The 23,594-nt window shown below is 37.7% G+C and overlaps 2 protein-coding genes across 6 annotated transcripts; one reads left to right on the top strand and one right to left on the bottom strand.

Annotated features, from left to right (window-relative positions):
• The first annotated feature begins 225 nt into the window (after positions 1–225).
• Positions 226–11,235, top strand: Ac3 (adenylate cyclase 3). The gene is made up of 9 exons (XM_035884224.2): positions 226–1,723; positions 3,270–3,649; positions 4,077–4,361; positions 4,877–5,160; positions 5,233–5,561; positions 5,640–5,969; positions 7,007–7,312; positions 7,386–7,721; positions 7,812–11,235. The coding sequence occupies exons 1-9, from the start codon at positions 1,172–1,174 to the stop codon at positions 7,992–7,994; spliced, it is 2,985 nt and encodes a 994-aa protein (XP_035740117.1). The 5' UTR covers positions 226–1,171; the 3' UTR covers positions 7,995–11,235.
• LOC118449535 (uncharacterized) lies at positions 3,306–23,492 on the bottom strand. 5 transcript variants are annotated; one of them, XM_085656025.1, is made up of 7 exons: positions 23,362–23,492; positions 18,057–18,219; positions 17,142–17,216; positions 16,086–16,304; positions 15,511–15,803; positions 13,571–13,790; positions 3,306–3,437 (listed from the first exon to the last, which is right to left on the bottom strand). In XM_085656025.1, the coding sequence occupies exons 2-7, from the start codon at positions 18,060–18,062 to the stop codon at positions 3,429–3,431; spliced, it is 822 nt and encodes a 273-aa protein (XP_085512151.1). In that variant the 5' UTR covers positions 18,063–18,219; positions 23,362–23,492; the 3' UTR covers positions 3,306–3,428. The 5 variants fall into 5 exon arrangements, with proteins under 5 accessions (XP_085512151.1, XP_035740131.1, XP_035740133.1 ...); XM_035884238.2 differs by lacking the exon at positions 3,306–3,437 and having other exon boundaries at positions 12,287–13,790; XM_035884240.2 differs by lacking the exon at positions 3,306–3,437 and having other exon boundaries at positions 12,287–13,790; positions 16,086–16,301.
• Between the last annotated feature and the right edge of the window lie 102 nt (positions 23,493–23,594).

Here is a 23,594-nt window from a genome sequence, read left to right as displayed (position 1 = left end):
ATTCGAGTTACCGATTAGCATCTAATCTCAATCCATGTAGATACGTATTCAATACACATGATATTCTAATAACAATTAACCTAGGACAATTTATTGATCTATATCCTTTCTAATCCATAATTAAAGAATTAAACAATAATAATAAATTGATTGTTGGACTATATGAGTTAGGAAATTAAGAGAAATAATTTTTTATTGTGTTTCTTTTTTTTCGCGTAAGACAATGTTCCAGTTATCCTTTATAATTTTTCCCTCGGAATAGAGTTAGGTTTCTAAGTAGATAGGTAGGGCAGAAAGAGGCTCAGGTAGGACTCAGCGTCGACTGCTGGGTTTTGTGGTGGTTGATATCGACCCGAATCGCGAGGGTCGGAGCTGTCAGGGGTTCGCATGGCGCACGCCTAGACTCGATGCTTGGAAAGAGGTGGTAGTGAGAGAGGGTGCGCAGAGTGATAAAGAAAGAGAAAGAGAAAGAGCAAGAGAGAGAGAGTGAGTGCGAGGGTGAGAGAGAGAGAGAGAGAGAGAAAGAGTTTCCTCTAGCAGAGAGAAGAGAAGAGAAGAGAAGAGAAGTCGAGGAAAAGACAGGAACGGTAGTAGCAACCTGGGCAGTTCCCCGCGCGCGCGGGTGCAGGTGCACGTCGAAAAGGAGGCCGGCCCGGTGCCGTATGTGTGTGTCTGTGGGTGCATGATAATTCAGCGTGTGTGTTACTTGATTTTTTCGTCGATTGGTGCGTGAGTAGTTAATCAGAAGAACTAAAAAAAAAAGAATAAGAAAGGAAGGAAGGATAAAAAAAAATAGCCAAGACAGGAATATTAAAAGATTCGAGTCGAGTCAAGTGAACGAGTAAGAGAAACAGAAGAAAGAGCGCGCGCGCGAGAGAGAAAGAGAGAAAGAGAGAAAGAGAGAGAGAGAGAAATAGAGAGAGAAAGAGAGAGTGAGAGAGTGAGTAGGACTTGACCTCGCCCACCCTAAATCTAAGTAAGCTAGCGAGCGAGCTTTCCCAAGGAAGACAGCTCAATGAGAATCAACGAGAGGAGACCTTTAACTTACAATAGCAACGTATGACGACTGGAGTCGTCGATTACGTCCTTTTTATTGAGAAACGAAAGGGTGAAAGGACAGAAAGGAAAGAAAGATGCGGTGCGTCTGATAACGTGAACGATTCCCGGCGCCATGTCCCAAAGACTGGAGACCTCGAATGAGGAGTCTTACCTGAACTCCGGCAGGCCATCAAATTTGTTGAGAACCAACTTCAATAACGTCAAGCTCGAGCGACTCTATCGTGCTTCGTCCCTTCAACAGAGACGCGGTGGCCTTCAGTGCTTCCTTCTATCAGCTGTCCTTTACGGGGCTTATACGGTAGCCTCGCCTGAGCCGGAACTACCGGCTCGAGGACTCACCGCTGTCTTCCTCGGTCTGAACTTGGGTTTACTGGCATGGGCGGAACACGGAACACGGGCCAGAGACGGCTTGTGGGCCGCCGTTCCCCACGTGGCATGGTGGCTTTCTACGGGACAGTTGCTCGCTCAGCTGTTTCTCAAATCGAGCGAGGTCACGCCCAGGGACGGACTAGGATGGCTCCTGCTCTTCCTCTATCTCTTATTCGCTACTCTACCCCTTAGACTATCTTTCTGCTTCTTGTTGGCGATTGCTACGGCTGCGGCTTATATGGTCACCGTCTTTAGACTCTCCAGAATGTCGATCATCACGTTCATCGACGTTCTGGTAGGTTCTTAATAATGTCACCTTTTACCTTCATTTTTTCTTTTCTTTTTCTTTTCTGTTTTTCTTTTTTTTTCTTTTGTTTCCTTTTTTTTTTCTTTTATTTTCTCTTCGTCATATCGATCGTTACGAAAAATTACAAATAATTCCTTGTCTATTAAATACACTTGCCTATGTAATAGGGCAATTAAAACGAGAGAAGTAGAATGTAAACAGCGATAGCGTGCGTGTGTGAAACAACTGTTGCTCCCACTACTTCCTAATTTCTTATCAACCTACGCTAGTCTTATCTTTTGATCGATTACATATTCACCTTTATACATACCTCGTATGGAAATTTTAGGGAAGATCACGTATATACGTTGTAGATAGACTCTATTTACGTGCCACTAATCGGTCCCCTTACTTCATACTAATTTATGCGAGGTTGTACTTCGTTCATCGATCCAATCGCGAGTAGGGAGCTTCGCGTGAAGTCTGACGGAAGAGAAAAGAAAATATTATCATGCAGAGAGAGAGAGAGAGAGAGAGAAAGAGAGAGAGAGAGAGGGAGAGAGAGCGTCTATTCCTTGCAAAAAGAAGAAAAGTTTTAATAATTACTTCAAGGACGATAATCAACGTGCTAGATAATGAAACTTTAGAAAACATTGAAGAAAGTTCATTTATAAGATATATCGACTTAACGAAAGATAAGAAAATTATCGAGTAAAAATTTGAGAAAGTTGTTAGCATTAATCCTTATACTCGATATAACCAAATTGGATCAACATATCACTGTAATCTTATCTTATGCGTTCGTTTACCTTAAAGAGTTCTATGACCGATGGACGTAAAAGTATTATAGAAGGATCGACATAAAGTTACAAACTTGTTGTTCGTGGAGTACACGAAAGCGAAAGCTTCGGCATACACACGTGTGCACATGTGATGCTGTCGTTAGTGACACTCGAGTAGAGTTCGGTCAATGGTAGTTTAAAATAGAGAGATAGAAGCTCGCGCGCGAGACAGAGACGGACATATACGTGACATCGTCCAACGATGCGGCACCGTCGCCTTTCCATGCACGACATACCATCGTTTTTCAATGAGAACGACTAGTAGCCTTCATTGACGTGATATTCTGGACCGTCGGGAAGAATGGAACGTTGATTAAAAGCCCGTGAAACCTACGCTAACGTGTATTAAATTGTACAAATCGTTTCTATCGTCGTGAAAGTTCTCATTTTTTTTTTCTTTTTTCTTTTTTCTACGAAGGATATATCGACACGATCTTCGATACTCTCTTTTTCTCTCTCTTTCTCTTTCTTTCTCTCTCGTGAAGCTAAAAAAAAAAAAATAAAAATATCGAGAAAAACACTTGCCTTCTCATTAACGTTGTACCTGTTTGTTAACCCTTCGGTGCGCGACATTTTGCGGTTCGTATCTTTCCGGATGAGAAAACTGATCGACAAAGCGAGCATCGAAGGGTTATCCTTTTTGCTAATCGGTTAATTCCTGCGTTATTGAAAAGCTTGCAATCGTAAGAATTTAGCATGAAAACATCCTATAGATCCTGACGGTGACACTCTCGGCCGGCGTCGCTATTTTGGGTGCTTCCAGCTACTCCCTGGCGGAGTTCCAGCAACGTCGAGCCTTTCTCGAGACAAGACAAAGCTTGGAAGTACAGTTGGTGATCGAGGAACAAAGTGCTGAACAGGAGAGGCTACTTCTAAGTGTCCTGCCGGAACATGTGGCCGTTAAAATGCGACAGGATTTGGGAGCGTGCACGGACTCGCAGTTCAAGAAGATTTACATGTCAAGACACGAGAATGTTTCGATACTTTACGCCGATATAGTTGGTTTCACAGCAATATCATCGACCTATAGTGCGAGCGAATTGGTCAAAATACTTAACGAGCTGTTTGCACGATTCGATCAACTCAGCGAACGGTAATTACTACTTTTCCATGATATATTATTTTATCTACATTAAACAACCTATATAAATTCTAAACTGGCTTAATAAACTGGAACAGTACGATTGATCGATATCTCATTAGCTTTAAATTCTTCATTGCCATTCAAGTACATATATTATCTGGAAAAAAGAAATGTTCTGACTTGTCTCTCATTTGTTCTATAACGAGAAACTCATTTCCTCTTCGGAAATGATCGATCGGGGACTCTTAATGAGTATTCTTCAATATCTGTGCAAATTAGTGCCGCTTTTTCGTCTCCCCTTATTCTTTTTTCTCCTCGGGATATCCTTCGAGGTGACGATTATGAGAACACGTTGGACGATCGATAAATGTATTCAGGATGTTGATAGCGGCTTTCATTAAATCTCGTATTTGTCATCGTATATGTGTGTTCGCAGGTATGAACAGTTGCGCATCAAAATCCTTGGCGATTGCTATTATTGCATAAGTGGTGCACCCGTTGAGAGGCCGGACCATGCGATTCTTTGCGTGCACATGGGTCTCTCGATGGTCGAGGCAATAAAATACGTTCAACAGACAACCAACAGTCCCGTCGACATGAGAGTAGGCATACATACAGGCGCGGTCTTAGCTGGCGTTCTTGGTCAACGGCAATGGCAATTCGACGTTTACAGTAAAGACGTTGAACTTGCTAATAAAATGGAGAGCAGCGGAAGAGCCGGGTAAGATTTCTTCTTTTTCTTTTTATTTCTTTTTCTTTCTTTTTTCTTTCGAGTTCTATCGATAAAGATAATTATGTTAAAGACTTTGAGATAATGTCTATCACCCTTGTACGCGATACTGGTTTGGATCATTAAACGTGACCGGCGCAGTTAGGGTTCTTGAATCTCGGCACGTACCAAGGGAGCTATTCGTTCGAGCTTGCGTTCCTCTTAACCTAATTTATTCAGAGGCCCTTAGGTGGGGATAAACAGACAAGGGGCGCGACGAGAATTATGAGAACGAAAAAACTAACGTGTCTTTACTTTTTCAAAACTTCTCTTAACTTCTCGCGAAATTTCACCATGCAAGATGAAGATAATGATATCAAGTTCTTTGCGCGTATTTATAGAGATCGTTGATTATGTAGTGGAACGGGATTAATTATAAACGGTATAGGGAGCGGGAGGATATGTGTGATTAAACGTAATAAATTTGGTTATAATTAGAATAAAAATATGGGTGGGTTTATTTTAAGGAGAGTTCATGTTTCCAACGTGACACTGAGTTTCCTCAACGACGAATTTGAAATCGAGCCGGCGTTTGGGGAGAAAAGAGAGGAAGCACTTAAGAAGGCTGGAATCATCACCTACTTCATAGTCAGAGCCTTAAAACCTTTCAAACCGGCGATAACGAAAAGTCTGGCATCGTTGAACGATGAAACTTCTCGAAGAACAATGGATAATAGTCAGGATAGGAGAAACAACAAAGAGGACTCCGAGGAGTTCAGGCAAAGATTGAGAAAGGAACTTGATAGCAAAGGTAAGTGTTTATCGACCGTTTAGTGAGAATGCTTCGATATGAGAATAATCGATTCATGTAATCTCAACGTAGGTGGGGGTGCCGACCTGAAGGGTCACGCATCGTGGTTGACGTTGCGTTTTAAGGATCCAGTTATGGAAAGGGCCTTTCACAGGGCCGAGGAAGCCTTCTCACCTTTATCATTGTTAGGTGGACCTTTGGTAGTAATGTGTGCATCACCGGTATGGAGATTACAACCATGGGGACCTTTCACTTGGGGTGGTGTAGGCGTGGTTACACTCTTTGGAGTCGTTCTAGCAGGTGCCACGTGTCTTGGAAGTGCAGTAAGAGCGACATGGTTAAGGAGAACCCTTGCGTTGCTAATGATCTTCTCTCTCATCGATTTCTTAATTCTCGACATGGTATCACAATTTTTTTTCACAATTTAACTCATATATTATATATATATGAAAGGACTCGAGCGAATATTGTTCATTCAGGGTAACTGTGCGGTCATCGAAGACGTTGAACCAAAAGGAAACAATTCGAACTGGCCGCGTTGTCCTTATCCTTCCTATTATTCTTACATTGGTGTGCTTGCTCTGGTAGCGATCTCTATGCCAACCTATATTTGTTATCTTGGAAAGGCATCGCTGATGTATCTTCTGGCCAGTTTACAATGCTGTATCAATATAGTTTTCATCGCACCTAGCCTGGAAAGAGAGGATATGGTAGCGTCACCACCTGGTCCAGTCTCTTTTCCTTTAAAATATTCCTTGTCGGCTACACTGCTCACCATCGCTACTGCTTTGGTCATCGTAGCTAGATACGTAAGTAATTATTTCACTCGATTGAAATCGAACGAACGACCATGTCTCTTGGGTAATCGAAAGTTGATTATCCGGGGTTATGTGTGCAGAAGTTAACTGCTGCGTGAGGCGGGGCTAATCGAGTGGGGGCGGGGTTAATAGGTGCGGAGGATGGGTTATTTTCGCAGGCGCTAACAGCGCAGCTGTGGCGCTAACCGCCCAAGGAGAGTGGCAAATCCTAAGGGTGGGTGTGGCTAACCTAGTAGGGGGGCAAACTTTCTAGGTGTCGGGGCTTATCCAGAGGGGGGCGGAGCCAATTTCCCTAGGGGCGGAACTAACCAGGAAGGGGCGGGTTTAACCAGGGATGAGATTAATCCGGTGGGGCGGGACCAAACCACCAGAGGTGAGGGGCTAATCCGGCGGAGGCGGGGCCAAACTCCTCCGGGGCTTACCTAGTGGGGGCGTGGTTAATTCGACGGGGTCGTGACTTACCGACAGGAGGCGGGGCTAAACTCCTTCGGGGGCGTGGCTAACTACCAGGAGCGGGGTTATCCAGAAGGTGCTGGATTACCCAGAAGGGGCGGGGCTAAACTCCCAAGGGCGGTGTCAAACTCCCCTGAGGGCGGGTGTAACCTATTGGGGGCGTGGCTAAACTCCTCAAAGATGGGACCAAACTCCCCAGCGGGCGGGGCGAACACCTCAGGGAGGGGGGCTAAACTCCCCAGCTGGCGTGGCTAACCTAGAGGATCGAGCGAAAGCGTTGCATCTCCGTTCGATCCTCGGCGCGGCATGGAAACGTCCCATAACAATTTGCGGATTGCTAGTTTTTGGTGAGAAATTGAGTCGACTTTTATACGGAGCGATTCGAGGAAACTTTTATCCGTGATTTTAATCGACACGAAATTGTCACGTTAAACCTCTTTGATTTTATTTTCGATCAATACGAAAAAAATATTGTGGAAAAGTAAAATGAAAGAAGAAAGGGGTAAAATAAATGGGGGAAAAAGTGTGGAAGAAAAAAGAAAAAAGAAATAAATCGAATAAATTTCATTCGTTAGACCGAGAAAGCGAGGAGAATGCTGTATCTTCGTGGTCTAGAGGTAGAAGCTCAGAGAGAAAGAGCCGCCGATATGAAACGAAGAAATGGCGCGTTAATATACAATATTTTACCGCCTCACGTGGCAACCTATTTTCTCTCAAGGGCGAGGCATCACGATGATCTCTACAGTCAAAGTTACGCCGAAGTTGGTGTATTATTCGCTAGTATGCCAAACTTTGCCGATTTTTACAGCGAGGAAAGTATCAATAATCAAGGACTCGAGTGTTTAAGGTTCCTCAACGAAGTGATCTCCGACTTTGATGCTGTGAGTCGTATATGAAAATATTTCCGATATCGATAGAATATTTAATCAATATGTATATTCTTCTCTTTGATAGATCTTGGATCATAGTAAATTCAAGGACATCATTAAGATTAAAACAATAGGCTCAACCTATATGGCTGCTTCGGGTATAACAGAATCTATAAAGGCCGAAGATAGTCCAAGATGGGCTCATCTTTCAATCCTCGTAGAATTTGCTTTGGAATTAAAGAAGGCTCTTTCGAGTATCAATGAACAGAGCTTCAATCATTTCGTCCTAAAAATGGGTATCAATCATGGCCCGGTAACTGCCGGTGTTATTGGTGCTCGAAAGCCTCATTACGATATTTGGGGTAACACGGTAAACGTTGCTTCGCGAATGGAAAGTACAGGAAGGGTTGGATGTATTCAGGTAAAAATAACCATATTACATTTCTATTATATTCTTATATAGAGAGAGAGAACGATTATCAAGATTAAAAGTCAATCAATTGAATTCTAGGTTACAGACGAGACTAGAATGATTTTGGAACCGTTTGGATTCGGTTTCGAACAACGTGGCCTCGTCTTCGTCAAAGGAAAGGGTCAACTGCTCACGCACTATTTGGTATCTAAAGATGGAGTATCCCTCGAACTCGATAGCGACCTTCCTGTCGAGCCAACTCATCCGATTATTTATCAGTAACGAAATTGGAGGCACTAATGTCGTCAAAAATTGATCGTTCGTTGATCGTTCATCGATTGTTCCGAAAAAAACAAAGTTACAGGGATAGTGCATATCTGTTCCTTTCTCTTTTTCTCTTTTCTATATTCTCTCTCTCTTTCTCTCTCTCTCTCTCTCTCTCTCTCTCTCTCTATCTCCCTTTCTCTCTTTCTCTCTTCTACTTGTCTCTCTCGCTCTTTTTAATTCATTCTAGTCTTTCATTAGAACTTGTAATTCGTATTCGTGTTCATAAATAATTACGGTTTAAAATACTTAAACAAAAGGGTAAAAATCCCAATATAAAATAATCTCATTATTTAAAGAGACCGTAAACTCGAGCTTCCTCTAGCCGATGTAATTTATTTTTTTACACCCCAAATCGTCGAGTTTATCATAGCACAAAATGACACGAGTACGTGCAACGCACAGAGTATTACATTAAGGAGAAAAAATAGAAACAGAGAGACGGAGGGAGGGAGAGAAAGGGAGGAAGGGAGGGAGAGAGACAGAGATACAGAGAAGGGAGAAGAGATAGGAGAAGGTGAGAGGAAGAGGGTCGGAGAGTGAGCAGAGAAAAAGAGTGGGCGGAGGTGGGTGATTAAAGGACAAAAGCAGGTAATAGAAAGTTTGCAGGAAAAAAAGGAACGGTAAAGTACGGCCTAAGCGCGAACGAAGCGAATAATTAAAAAAAGAAAAAAGAAAAAATAGAATGATACTTGAAGAAAGAAAAATGTTAAAAAAAGAAAAAAAAAGAAAAAAAAAAGAGAGAAAAAAAAGAAAAAGAAAAAAAAGAGATGGTCGAGTTCTCCAGTAGAAAAATAACCTAAATTCCTGATTTATATGAATCGACTTCCTTCGAACGAATTCACGATTTTTCCGAATGGAACATCGTGACTCTTTTGCTGCTACTACGCTGACGATAAAAATTATTCTCTAAATACATTGTATTGTTTAAACGATCGAAACAATAATAGGAAAGGAAAAACAAAAAAAAGCGAAAAACAAAAAAAAAACATAAAAGTATAATAAAAAAAGGAAAGATTAAGAAGAATTGATCATACGAAAATTGATTGATTGACTTCGACGTTTCTCGTTGAGGTCATGCACGATGAGAAAATGAAAAAATACATACATACTTCCACGTTCTTTCACTGATCGCTCTCTTGTAAGCAGTCGATGACGTACATACATACATACATACATACATACATACATACATACATACATACATACATACATACATACATACATAGGTACATACAAAATATACACGTACATACATACAAGATGCGCTTATATCGCGCATAATGCGTCTGTACAAAAAAAGGAAAAAAAATAAAAAAACAAAAAAAAAGAAGAAACAAATGGACATGTAGGACAACACAAACGTACATATACATATACACAGTACACACATACGTATTACATGGAAACGTAATCGCGTGTGAAAGATACTTATGCCGGATTTCTGTAAAGTAGCAATAAATGGAGTTTCGTGTAAATAATCGATTTATCGATCGATATAGGTCGACGATTGAGATGGTGGTCGGAATATAAGTACATACTAGATGTCTTTCGATTTCGAAGGGAAGAATGTAATGAGAAAAAAAAAGAAAAAGAGTAAAAAAAAGAAAAAAAAAAAAGAAAGAGAAAATCTAAGAGCGAGACAAATTGTATGTATAATCATGTACGATCAATAAAATCACTGTAGATATATTAGCACCTTTAGATGTGGAGAAAAGATCGAAGATATGATCGAACACTTGTAATTTGAGATCCTCAGTATTATCGAGATGAGAAGGAAAATATGAGGTACGCATTCAAACACACACGTCATAACCGGATACAAAGATATATGTACACAGAGGTTGAAAATAGAGATCAACGGTGTGTAACAACCCCGTCTCTGAATCTGATTGAAATAAACAATATATTACCGGTATACAACAACAACAACAATAACAACAACAACAACAACAACGACGACGACAAATACAGCAAAAAAATAACAATAGCAAAAAGAACGATTACTTACGAGCATGTTAATCTCCTCTTCTTGTTTTTTTTATTCTTTTCCTTTATTTTTCCATCTTTTTTATAATTTTGTATTGTATTTTAATTTTTTACTTTTCCAAAACTCCATTCTATTTGACGTTCAATTTTCGTTTAATATTTTTATAAGATACAATTCGTTATTCTTAACATAAAAATCATATCGCCGATATATCGTAAACATATTCATATGAAATTTGTAGAAAAATATCTATGAGTTAAAATTATTCATCTTTGAAATCTCTATGATGCATTGTTGCGAAGGTATAGCCATTTAAAATGGATACTGCACATTGATTGTCATTAATGGATAAAATTATTACCTACCTCTACGTTGGATCACGTATATTTTTTGCGCAAATTTAAATTATCCAATCGAGGCTAATTAAGAAAAAAGAAATATGCCTAATTATAAAACTCGTCGCAGAAACGAAACTTCAAGACCTAGTCTTTCTATGTTAAAAAAGAAAAAAAAAGAAGATAAACAAGGAAAAAGAAAGAAGAAAAAAACATTCTTTCGTTTCTTCTAAAATACAGGGATGGGTATCGATTTTTGAAGCAAAGCCTGCTTGAGATTTTCTTATGACGTATATATTGTTATTTATAATAATAATAATATATATATATGATATATATATATATGTGTGTGTATCGAGGCAACGTCATTGCAACAACGACGTAATCGATTATAAACGAGACAGGATATTGGCACAGTGAAATTTAATTTCAATGTTCTCCAAGTTACCTCGTTCGATAAGATTTTCGATTTTTAAATGTGTCTTTTAGTAAGAGCTTTGCGATAGTATTTTATATGTTCGAACAATTTTTTAAGACACGATAACGCAAATAATTTCGTTATCACTTTTAAGTTCGTCCTATTAAAGATACAGAAAGGAAGAGAGATTTAAAGAAAACAATAATTAATTGTACTCAATAATACTTCAGAAATTAAAATTATCTTTAGAATGACGTTCTAAAAAATATATATATATATATATATCTATTATATTATCATACATGACAACGATAAAACCGACAAGATAAAGAGAGTAGCATTGTTACCAAGAGAAGAAATTTTACGAAAATTTCTTTACTTAAAAATTTCGTTGCTTTGTACAAAGCATTGTGTCGTGTAATATGGATCATGACACATCTTTGTATAATAACACTTCTATTTATTTGGCCAAAATTTTTATTAATTAACGGTAAGTATTTTGTTAAATAAATAATCAGTATGTATGAATACTTTGATCAGTACTTATAATAAAATATCAGTACATAATATAATTGGTCAATATAAATAATTAAATGTCAGAATTGCATATAAGTTTATTATAAATACCGACTATATATTTAAAATTGAGACAAATTATTTTATTTACAAATATTTTAATTAAAATATTGAGAGTTCATTTCGTAAATTAATCGGCTCAATATTAAATCACTTATATTATGTACTGATATTATATTATAAATATTGACCATTCATTTAAAATACTGATTAAAAATGATTGAAAATAATGGCCAAATAAATAGCAGCTGTATAATAATAATATTATACTTGTATGTACAAGATATACCTAACGTATATTAATTCTACAAGAGATGTATTTGAAAATTCGATCTCCTCCTGGTAAAACTTGGTCTTTCTTTTTCGTAATTCTTTTTTTCTTTTTTTTTTTTAAATCCATTCTAATAATCTGCGATCAAATTTACTCGAGATTAGAACAATGCTGATTTATCAAAGCGAAAGATAAATATGAGACAATATTCTTCGAGGGGACACTTCTCTCTTCTACTTCTTTATTTTATTTCTTCCTTCTCTTTGATTTTTCAGCGAGACATCAAACTAGTCGATAATATGACTCGAAGGTTATGCCTGTTAATAATGATGTCGACCGGATCGATCGGATTACTTTGAACTTATCGTAAAATCTTCTCCCATACTTTTTTGTTAAATATGTCTATGTACTTTCGTATCACCCTGTACATTCATGGAAAGTATATTATTATATGTACATATAGTAGATAATTATCATATGTGGTATCTCAATACTTTCGGTTTTTTTTTTTTGCCGATTCATTGTAATTTCTTATAGGAAAGATAATCTGTTTCGTGATACTTCGGATCGATTTTATGACGCTCTATTATATATGATTATCATTGAACGATTCCGCTTATCATTTTGTTCTTTCTTTCTTTTTTTATTTTTCATTTTTTTTCTCTTTTCTTTTTTTCTTTTTTTCTTTTTTTTTCTTTTAATTGATAAATCTTTCATTACTTGGAGACATAGAAGAAAAGATTTCACGTTCATTTAGAAACGTACATATGCACATACCTTATTGAAATCGACGTGTAATATGTTTTAGAATTTGCATGACGAAGACGCATTAACGCGTTCCGTGCGATTGTCATCGAGAAGTAATCGTATAAACTATAAAGCACTTGAAGAATTCTATTCCTTTTTTGTTTTATTTCTTTCTTTTCTTTTTTCCTCTTTTCTTTTTTTTTTTTTCTTATATTTGGGATCGTATTTCTTTTTGATAATATTTTGCGTGTACGCGTGCACATTCCTAATCTTCAATGCGAACATGCACGGACAAGGCACTGCAAAGCAATGAAGATGATTGAGTTGTCCCTTGATTATACTTTTTATTTTCTTTTTCTTTTTCTTTTTCTTTTTCTTTTTCTTTTTTTTTTCCTCCTAATTATTCTCACGCGATCGTCCAAAAGCCAGCGCTTCTAATTTTTTATGTAAAAAAATTCACTAACCCAAGAGGGGAAGATTCCAATACGAGGACCTTGTCCGAATCGTGATAAAATCGAAAACGAGGACGTAGTACGCATCGTTCCCGACAAGGAGGTGAATCATTTTCTTCTTCAAAAATCCTGAAATCTTTTAATATCGTATTCTTTATATCTTTATATCATACATATCGTTTACCGTTTGATCAAAATCTTAACGAATACCATGGATTTCTTCACGAAAGAAATTCCTCGTATCTTGAATTTCATTTAAATCGATTAAAATAACGCTTTCGCACGGAAGACGAAAACAAAAAAAAAATAGAAAGAAATGAAAAGAAATCGGTCATACCGATTATCACTTGTGCTTTTTTCGTTAAGAAGGCCTTATGGATACATTTAATGCTCGATTCATGTCAAAAGTCGCCAATAATTCGTCCTTACATCGAATCTTTGATAAGGAGGAAGGCTAGATTTTCGAATGGATCGGAAGAAAGAGATGCAATAGACGAAGAGAGAAAAAGAGAGTGTTAGAGAGAAAAGGAAGAAAAAAGAAAGAGATCTTTTGGCGAACTCCTGACATCAAGATTGATCAGGCATTATCGTCGTAAGACTCGCTGGCACCCAGCCGATTATTAAAGTCCTGATTGGAACCAGGATGTCGATCGGGTACCAGTAGCCATCCTCACGTCCTAGCGAATTTATAAACAACACCGAACACCAAGACGCTGACTAACATGAGGACGAGAGCTGTAACAACCTTGGCGAAGACATTCAGTCCACTTTCTGTATGTTGTTGAGGTCTTCTAGTAGGTACACTCTGTTTCGAAGCTAAACCACGAGCCAATGCGGGAAAAGCAAGACTTTGTGTGAACGTCAACTTGTGCAAGGATTCTGAAAGAGAATAGGGCCCTACCGAACCCCTAGCAGCGGCTCTCAAAAGAGCATATTCCAAGTCCAAAGCATCGAACATGCTGTATCTGTGAAAATAAAAGACGTATTTTTTTTTAAGATTTTAATTTATAAACAATGTATATATATATATATATACGTTTCATTAAACAGATGAGAACCAATAACGACGGTTATGATTAAAGGCGTAAATAAGAAAACGTCAAATATCATGCCGATAGACTCTTATGAAATTTAAGAAGACAGTACATTTTGCATCTTTGTCTTAATAAAAGCTGTGAAAATAATTAATGTCGACGTTTTCGTTAGTCGGCGTCCTATGATCGACGAAAGAAAGAAAAAAGGAAAAAAAAAGAAGAAAAAGAAAATAAAGGAACTGGGTCTTTGCCAAAAGCACTTCGACGCGCTAACTTTGATTAAGGACTAACAGCTAATCATCGCTATCGCTTTTATATTATTGTCGAATATTTTCGTTAAAAAATTCTAAAGCTTGAAATATTTCTGAGTTCCGAAATCGAAAGTTTTAATCTACTAGATCTAGTTTAATCTACTTTAATCTACGTTATTTCTCTTTCTCTCTCAATCTCTCTCTCTCTCTCTCTCTCTCTCTCTCTCTGTCTCTCTCTTTTTCTTGTTCATTGTAAAATGAATGGCCGGAGGTATCTCATTGGAATGCTCGATAATTTATAATCAAGTATACTTCGAGAAAGAAAGATCTTTGTTGCCGTGATCAAAGATTAAAAGAAATTGATTATAATTTAGTATTCTCGAGTATACTCTTCTTTAGTATTCTATGATGATGTTTCATTCAAAGAGAAAGAAAAACAAAAGGAAGAAAGGAAGTAATAATATTTTTAAGGAGGACGTGATACGAAAATGCAATTGGACGAACGATTGCACACGTCATAATGAGAATTTCGATCGCGCTAGATGTGCAATATTCCAAGATTGATATATGTACATAGGTATATTTACATTGTGCCAGGGTCGCTCCTTGACACGGTCGTCAAGAGATCGAAAACGAACAATTTGTCCAAAGATATCGTTCGAAGGGTTATTTCTGAGGCTATGAAATATCTCGAAACTCATGATATTAGATTCCTAAGAAAAAATCAAGGTAGAACATCGCATGAAGTTGGCATCGTACTCGTGCATGATCCCTATCGCATACTATATATATATGTGTGTGTGTGTGTGTGTGTGTGTGTGTATTCGTATTAAAATTATTTTAATTCATATCAAACTAGTAGATCAATGCGAAATTGGAGCGCGACTTTCACTTAATAATCTGAATTACCGATAAGCTTTAATTAATAGCGCCTTGTACTCCTTTTTGAACTTTTTTATTATCGAAAAATGAAAATAAGAAAAGGAAGAAAAGGAAAAAGAGAAAAGAGAGAAGGAAAAAATGCTCTACTTTTTCGCATTTTCTGTCGTCTTGACTACTACTGGATATCGTACTCGGTCACGGCAATTATCGGATCTTTCGAATAACGTCGGTAAAGGGTTGGTAATTTAATCATATAATCATTTCTTTGGATTTCATTTTCAAACATTAACACGCAAGATCTTAGAAAGAGAAAGGATTGAGGGAAGGAAAGGGAGGCAGAGGCAGAGGAAAAGAGAGAGAGAAAGAGAGAGAGAGAGAGAGAGAGAGAGAGAGAGAGAGAGAAAGTGAGTAGCAAGCTAACCAAGACCTGTTGATTCTCAAGAGACTTTATCACGTGGAAATGCAAAGAAGATAAGAATAATTGGTCCGATCACGTGTAATTCTTGATGCAGATTTACCTGCTGCTACGCCGTCTGTCTTGAGAATGCATAGATGCGATCGCTGAACTCGGCATCGATCGGAGACTACTCGTCGTCGTACTAGAAGGACTTGGAGGTACCGAGGGCGGATCTTCGTCGATCGATGTTCTATCTTGAGTCGGAGGACTTTTCGAGCCTGAATTATGGTGATTGTGATGTAAATGATGCAGATGAAGCCTCGCGTGATCCGGATGCAAAAGACTTGCGCGACGAGATTGTTGTGGTGTCGTCGCTGGACTGTTGCAAGCAGCTTTACACGGCGACGGCGATGCCTAATTAAAATTATTTCTAATATTTATTTATAATATTTCAAAGTCATAATGTAATCGTTAAAATCTAATCGTACCGTTAAAAAAATTATCTCTCTGATCCTATAGAAATATAGTGTTTATATATATATATATATATATATATATATAAATGTAACATATATATATATATATATATATATATATATATATATGTTCAAAATCGATAATACCAATCATTTTGATATAAAAAACGCATAATCTAATCAGTCGTATTAATAAAGAATATCCTATTCAAGTTGATACCTGGATGGACTCGATTCCACTGTCGTTAACGTTTTCCTGAACGTCCGGAAATACAAAAGCTTGTTCCTGACTATCGACCTCGCGTCTCGGCGAATCGCTTGGCCATACTTGCAAAAGCGGAAGTCCACCGCGTGTCTCGGTGCATACTTCCGCCGTCACAACGTTACTCTGGTCTTCTGTACCAAGGCACAATCGGCCGTATTCTCTCAGTGGCTTCTGCTAAACGGCAAAAGATTCATAGAGAAAAATGATTAAAATCTTCTTTTTTGTTATTCTTTTTTTCTTTTTTTTTTCCCTTTTTTTTCTTTTCCTTTTTTTACGGACTCGATCAAAGATGACCTATCGAACGAACAAATGATATATTATCCATGCCAATAAGCAGAATCTTGTGAATATTTTATTAAAGAAAAACAAAAAAAAATGGATTTTGTAAAAACTCTATATAATCTCTATAGTTATCTCTCGAATCTTGTTGTTCACCTTTCCACGCACGAGCGTCATGATTAGACGTCACGCTTGCATTATTAATTTAATACGAGAAGATAATAATACATGCCCATAATAATAATAATATTAATAATAACGCACAGTATTCAATATAAGGAAAAAGTAATTGCGATTTCACGGTGAGACGTGATGACAAGCTACGACGAGCCAACACTGAAATTTTTAACGGTTCACTGCTTCTAATGTAACAAGCGCAGAAAGGTCAATTCTGATCTTATACAAAAAAAAAAGAAAAAAGAAAATAAAAGAGGAGGCAAGACGGATGAAGTAAGCGATATACATGAAATCGATATCGCGTAGGTATTTAAGTTAAAAATATTCACGTAGCGATTTCGAATGAAATAATCGTAAGAAATCGAAATCGAAATTTTTTTGTTATTCCCTTGTTATTACGGCATTTAACGAAGATTTCATATTGCTTAGCAATATGTAAATAGGAAAATGTAAATTTTGACAATTTTTCATCACGAGAAAATTTATACGATCGGCATTAGCGTAACAGTAGGTCGTACAGTCAGGGTGTTCGTGACCGTGACAGAAGAATCTCACCTTCTTGCTTGGCCTTGGCACAGGCCGGTCGATGAAGGGAAGAAAAAGACGCGAATCGGTTCTCTGGCACGGTGCCTTTCCCATGTAAACACAAATACCATTAACAAGCTTCGCCCTTTATCTTCGTTACTTAAAAAAAAAAAAAGAAAAAAAAAGAAAAAGAAAAAAAAAAGAAAGAGAGAAAAGACAAGAGAAGAAAACTTGCATAAAAAAATTCTATTTATCGCGTAATAAAAACGATTAGGTTACAGAAACTTATCGTACACGTGTTTACCACTCTCTATACATTCACCTTCTATGTCTTCGCATATTATAAAAAGAAAAAAGTTTATTATTCCCTAACCATTGTCCAATGGAATATACATATTAATATCTATAAATAGATATATACTCATATAAATGTTTTATGAAAATCTCATAAAAGTTAGCCTATTCATATTTAATTACCGTGAAAAATTATTCATTTCAATGCATTCATTATCTGTCCTTGGCCCGGAAAATCTAAAACACTGTGAGACTCGGATACGCACAGTGCATTACTGTGTTAACATAATAAGCAATCTTCACGTCCGGTGTGTGATACCATTGTTTACAGATCAAGAAGATCAATTATCGGCGGTGTCAATCATCGCTAAAAGATCAGCAAGAACATTAGCAATGAGGAATGAATATCACATAGAAATCCAGAAAATTATATCTTAAAGTTTCGTTCAACTAAAGATCATCATCAACATCATATTTAAATAATAGAATGATTAAAGACCTAGTAAATAATATACAAACTTTTGGATTAGTCCGGTTGACGGATAAGGATTAACTTTGACTCGAGAGAAGAAAGGTAAACAAAAGAGCGAGTCCTATCCTATTCTTCGATGAAAAAGAAAAGGATAAGTTGGAAGCAAGAGGATGACCCACCTGCATGCTTCCGCCGGTCGCATGGTAGTAGACGACATTGGCACAGTCCAGCGAGGATGCCTCTTGGACGGAATCCAAATGTCAATTCTCAAATGCAAAAACTAATTGTTCTATTCTGATAAACTAGACCAGATATCGGCCTTGCTCGCGGCTCGGAGAGCGACTGCAACAAAATCCGGTCGGTGCCGATGACGGTGTCGAGTTGGTGGTAGTGATGGTGGTGGTAGAAGAGGGTGAGGATGAAAAAGAGGAGGAGGAGAACGCGTAGACGACGTGTGCGCGTTCGAGGCACCGGCGCGACGTGTTCGAGGTCGGACCTGTTTTCACCCGTTTTAGCTAAAACTCGCGAGCGAAGAATCAAAAGCGGAAAGGAAAGAAGGTGAGCATGATACTGAAGGGCGAAAGAAAATCAGTCGAGAGAAGACGGCGTCTAATCTAGTTGTAAGTAAATGACGAAAAGAGTAATGAAGTTGGTTATTCAAAAGCACGAGAAAGATAAGGAAGAAGAAAACGAATAAGAAGAAGAAGAGAAAGAGGGGAGGAGCCGAGAGGGCGTGACGCCGGCGCGAGAGGAACCCCCTAGGTCAAGGTCGCATAGTAGAAGCAGGAGAGAAAGGGTGCAGCAGCCTGGCGATACAGCCCTGAGCCCCATTTGGCCATCGGAGGCTCGTGCAGGACGATCTTCGTTTCACCTCTCCCATTCTCTGCCTCTCCCTCTCTCACTCTTTCTCTCCCTCTCTCTCTCTCTCTCTCTCACTCTCACTCTCTTGTTCTATACACACCTCAACCCCTTTTTCTGATCGATATACCTACCCCAGACACATTTTCTCTCTTCCTATCCTCGACAACCGATGGCTCGTTGAATTGTTCAATTAATAGAATAGTTAATTAAATGTTACTCAACTGATAATTAGGTCCTTACCATTAACCCATATCTATAATTATTTTAACCTTTAGTTTGTTAAATATGCTTACTTATCCTCTTACATATAATATATTTCATTCTTTTTTTTTCTATTTTTTTTCTATTTTTTTTCTACTTCTCTGTGAATAAAAATTTTTGTTTTTGAATTTTTCTTCTCTTTTTTGAGCTCTATATAATTTTCCTTTTTTGCTCTGTCAAAGCAGTCTATCCCAACAGACTATATATATATATACGCATCCCGCTCTTTTATACTCCCTGCGCCTTACTGCAGATTTCACTTTTGACATACCTCCTCCGTGAAAGTAGTAGTAAACATGTATAGTCCGACGAGCAGCTGGACATAGTAACTAGAATATATCCCTGCTCGGCCTCGGCCTTGCAATGATCAGCTAACTATTCTACTTTACCCCTTTGCACGTTTGTATTTTCGTTACACACTCCTTCAAGCTCCATTACGTCTTTGTATCTTCCTACGGTCTCTTTCCAAGCGACCTAATGACCAATGGATTTCCTAATAACTTTGTAATTGTCCGATCGCACCAACTCCTTAATTGTCCTCCATTCTATTATTCGTACTTTTTAGGAGATTTTCGTTTTATCAAGCTTAATTATCGTCAATTTAAGAATCCAGATTAAAAAAAAAGAAAGAGAGAGAGAGAGAGAGAAGGAGAAGAAGAAAAAGAGAAAAGAACTGAATGAAAATGTATTCGTGAACATTTTAAGACGATAACACGAAAAGTTTAATAATTACGAAATATCGAAAACAGAGAGATATGATTAGTTGCCTTCGTCATACTACGAATCATTCATGCCTATGATCAATTTTATCTTACGCTGTCCTTGTGAACATTAATACTTAAACGTACTAATAATAACGATGTAGAATAATATGTGGAGTCTGTGGTTAGAACGACGAAAGCGATATTACGTGATTGGAATGTCGTAAACCCTCTGGAGGCCTACTAAATTGAATTCCAAAGAAGGATGCGTAAATCCTTGAAGAAAAATATACAAACGAACTTTAGCTATCCTTGGATACAATTTTGGAAAATCATGTATACATATTGAATATCATATTACGTAAAGTATATGTATATATGCATGTATGTATGTATGTATGTATGTGTACACATAAATCCATAAAAGTTTGGCATTAGAAACGAACGCACAAGCTTTTATCGTTTTTCAGGACATTAGGAAGGGGAAAAAGAAAAATTGTAGACATATTCGCAACGTACGATTCGAGGATATAGAACGATCGTTAATGGAACGTAGATGTTCGATAAACGCTCGAGACAATAGTCGCTATCATCAACGACTTTGTTTTATCGTGATTCTATCGAAGCTCGAGAAATTTCTTCAGGTTCCATCGTATCATAGCGTCGCTTCGCACTTTACGTCGCTTCGTATTTTGCGTCATTATTGGTTTTACACTTTCATCTGATAGTTATCATTTACGTTTGAGAAATAAACATATGTATATACATTGTTATGATAGTTTAATAATTTCATATCGAACAACATTCTCACGATTGAATTGCAATCATTTATGTATGTATATATATATATATATATATATATATATATATATATATATATTCCAACGAGATATTATCTTGAAAGATTAAAAGGGATATAAAGGAAAAAGAAAAATAAAAAAAAAAAGAGAAAAAAAGATAATATGCGAAGGATAATCAATGTTTTTGATGTACCTTGAATTTATAAAACATATTAATATGATATAAGTAAGATATCGATTTCAGACCGCGAACTTTATCAAGGACAACTTGCTTCGCGTCTCTGCAGATGCAACAGATGCATACTCGGGAAGAAGAGCTTTCCCGATGACGTGCAACACGTGTTCTATAATCCTCTTGTAAACCTTGCCTTTTCTTTTTTATAAGACGGTAATGATATTCGCGATCGCATATCGACAAACGGTTAGCTTTATGCTCTCGTAATCATCCGATAAAAAGCCAGCTAAGCTTTTACGAGCCCTTTCGTAAAATCGATGCGTTTGCGAGGGGTAGTAGGGAGGAGGGAGTTTAGAGAGGAAAGAAAAAAAAATAGAGACCTCATCGGCGCGAGACTAAATTGAAAAAAAAAAGGGGAAAGGAAGACGTGTCGAAAGATGTTAAGAGAGGGCAGCAGTTATAAGCGCAATGACGTTTCATATCGACCTAACGCGATAAAATGGAATCGTTAATAATTTTTAAATTTCCCGGTTTATTCGTATCAACGAAGGTAACGATCTGATTGGGGATACGAAAGCGTGCAAATCAACAAGATTTAACGAAGGACTTATTTTAAAAAGTTAAGAAGGATAATTTAATTGAGCGTGAGATCAAAGTGAAAATTTGACTTAATTAGTTCTGTACTAATTAATCCAAAAGCCGAGAGCAGAACGAATCTATTTTATTTATTTTCAACCGATGATCTTATTGATTTAAGGAAAAGAAGAAAAAAAAAAAGAAAAAAAAAGAAAAAAAAGACAAAAAAAGGAGAAAAGATCCATCGTTACGATTTTTTTTTCGCAATCACACGTCAATTGATTTGTAATAAAAGTAACGTTGTTCATGATAGCTCGATCTACGCTCGATCGTTAATGAAATGATCATGATCGTTAACGGTGAACGACCGAAGTGATCGTTAAATCGGCGATAGATGGAGCCTACTGTATGCTATTGGCCGCGATCGATGGATTTTATTTTCTCGTGGCAGCGCTTGGCCGCGGGCAGGGAAAGCTTCTCTTCTTGGAGACTTCGCACGAGCACGGCGCCATTGCCATTCCTCTTTCGTTGATATTACCGCTACTACTGCCTCTTCTTCTTTTCCTTTCACCGAGGAGGCATATGTCACTGCAGGGCCGCACGATTTCTTCGAAACGATACCTCTTTCCTCACTTCCTACTCTACAAATATCTATTTATTCTTCTTCTTCTTCTTCAAAAAAAAAAAAAAAAAAAAAGAGAAAACCGTTCGTTGGTTCGTTCCTTTTCTTCTTTAATCAAATTAAAAATAAAAAGAAGAATCATGGTTAAAGCAAGAATTCGTATTTTGCAAATAATTTCTTTATCAAATATCTTATCAATTTCTACAAAAGAAAAAGGAAAAAAAGCGATGGCCCAACCATCTTGAAATGATATTTCGATTGCAAGATTTATTAAAAGGAAATCAACCAACTCCCGCTGCGATCGAAATTTATTCCTCGTTACCAACGACAAATAAATCTTTGATCTTGATAAAAGAGCGACCCGGTATGGTATAACAATTGTGGGTCATCGATGGAGAAAATAAAATGTTTCCCCGTGTATTCAACTTCGCTACGATTTAATAGAGGAATATGTATTTGAACTATGTATTTGAAATACACGACTAATATGTCAGAGATAGTCACGAGTTGTTGCCGATAGCTAGCAAAGGGTAAATTCCATCGGGCAAATTTCTCAATGGATTCGAGTTGAATAATCAAGCGTATTTTTTTAAATAAATTAAGAAACACTCATTATTGTAAATCCATTAAAAATTTTCGAACTGATCTACAATAATCAAAGAATCATAGCTGGAAATCTTCTTTACGATAATAAGAGACACACAATCCTTTAATAAATCTGTATGATAGACTCCGACACATAGTATTCGAATAAGGTTACACCCATGCTGAGTAGACGTTGTTCTGGCAAAGGAGTTGGAAGATTCGCAAGAGACTGGCATTCACTTCTCTTCTTCTCTCTTTATCTCTCTCTCTCTCTCTCTCTTTCTTTCTCTCTCCCTTTTTTCTCTCTTTTCTCACCGACCTCAGCGGGACACACGAGATGGTGCAATAATCGCGTTTTGCGTACACTAAAGTCGTTTACGTCGTCCAAAACTGGCAGATGGAAGTACTTCTTCCTCTTATCACTTTGACATTTGAAAAAAAGAAGAAGCCCATCTTCGAAATCGTCCTTAAGTCCCCATCACATTGAGATGTGATTCGATTAACAAACATGCCATATCAAAATTACATAATTTATATAAACGTTGTTTCTCTCTCTCTCTCTCTCTCTCTTTCTTTCTCCCTCTCCTTCTCTCGTTCTCTTCCTCAGTCACATGGACTCTTTCTTACTCGTTTCGCGGCCAGGATATTCAACGTGATCGATGAACGAACACGCGTCAGGTGACTCGAAACCTCGAACCTTGAAGTTCAAGAGTTAACAGGCGAGTCAAACAACGAATTGATAATTCAATCGTTGGTCATGCAATTTTTTTAAGTAGAACTCAATTATATAAACCCCACTGTGGATGGAATTACAATGAAAAAGGAAACTTTTGCGAATGAATAGTTATAGTAACTCTTGGCCTTCCAAAAGGGAGGAGGATCGGTCGAGTTGTTTGTACGTACCTGGATAAGAGTCGACAGGCAAGCAGAAAACGTGTGCGAAGCTAGAGAAAGAGGGGACCAGAAAGGATTGTAGTGGTGGTAGCAATATAAGGCCCAACGAGTGGCGGGCTTCAGCCAGTCCGTGAACGGTACCTACACCTTCAAGGTCCGCGTCCTTGAAGGCCATCGGCTCTTACCCTCGGAAATACGATCATCTTCAGGCGGTATCGTCGACCTTAGATCCTTTCGAGCGC

Source organism: Vespa mandarinia, chromosome 3 (assembly GCF_050613455.1).
Source record: "Vespa mandarinia isolate Hongniang chromosome 3, ASM5061345v1, whole genome shotgun sequence".
Taxonomy (NCBI): domain Eukaryota; kingdom Metazoa; phylum Arthropoda; class Insecta; order Hymenoptera; family Vespidae; genus Vespa; species Vespa mandarinia.
This window is presented reverse-complemented; position numbering and strand designations above follow the sequence as displayed.

Excerpts from the sequence above, each read along its gene's own strand:
- Ac3 (XM_035884224.2), top strand. The coding sequence starts at position 1,172 with ATGTCCCAAAGACTGGAGACCTCGAATGAGGAGTCTTACCTGAACTCC. Across the intron at positions 5,562-5,639 it reads ATTTCTTAATTCTCGACATG|GGTAACTGTGCGGTCATCGA; the intron begins GTATCACAATTT and ends TTGTTCATTCAG. Across the intron at positions 5,970-7,006 it reads TGGTCATCGTAGCTAGATAC|ACCGAGAAAGCGAGGAGAAT; the intron begins GTAAGTAATTAT and ends TTCATTCGTTAG.
- LOC118449535 (XM_035884238.2), bottom strand. Across the intron at positions 15,804-16,085 it reads GTGGAATCGAGTCCATCCAG|GCATCGCCGTCGCCGTGTAA; the intron begins GTATCAACTTGA and ends AATTTTAATTAG. Across the intron at positions 13,791-15,510 it reads GACAGACGGCGTAGCAGCAG|ATACAGCATGTTCGATGCTT; the intron begins GTAAATCTGCAT and ends TTATTTTCACAG.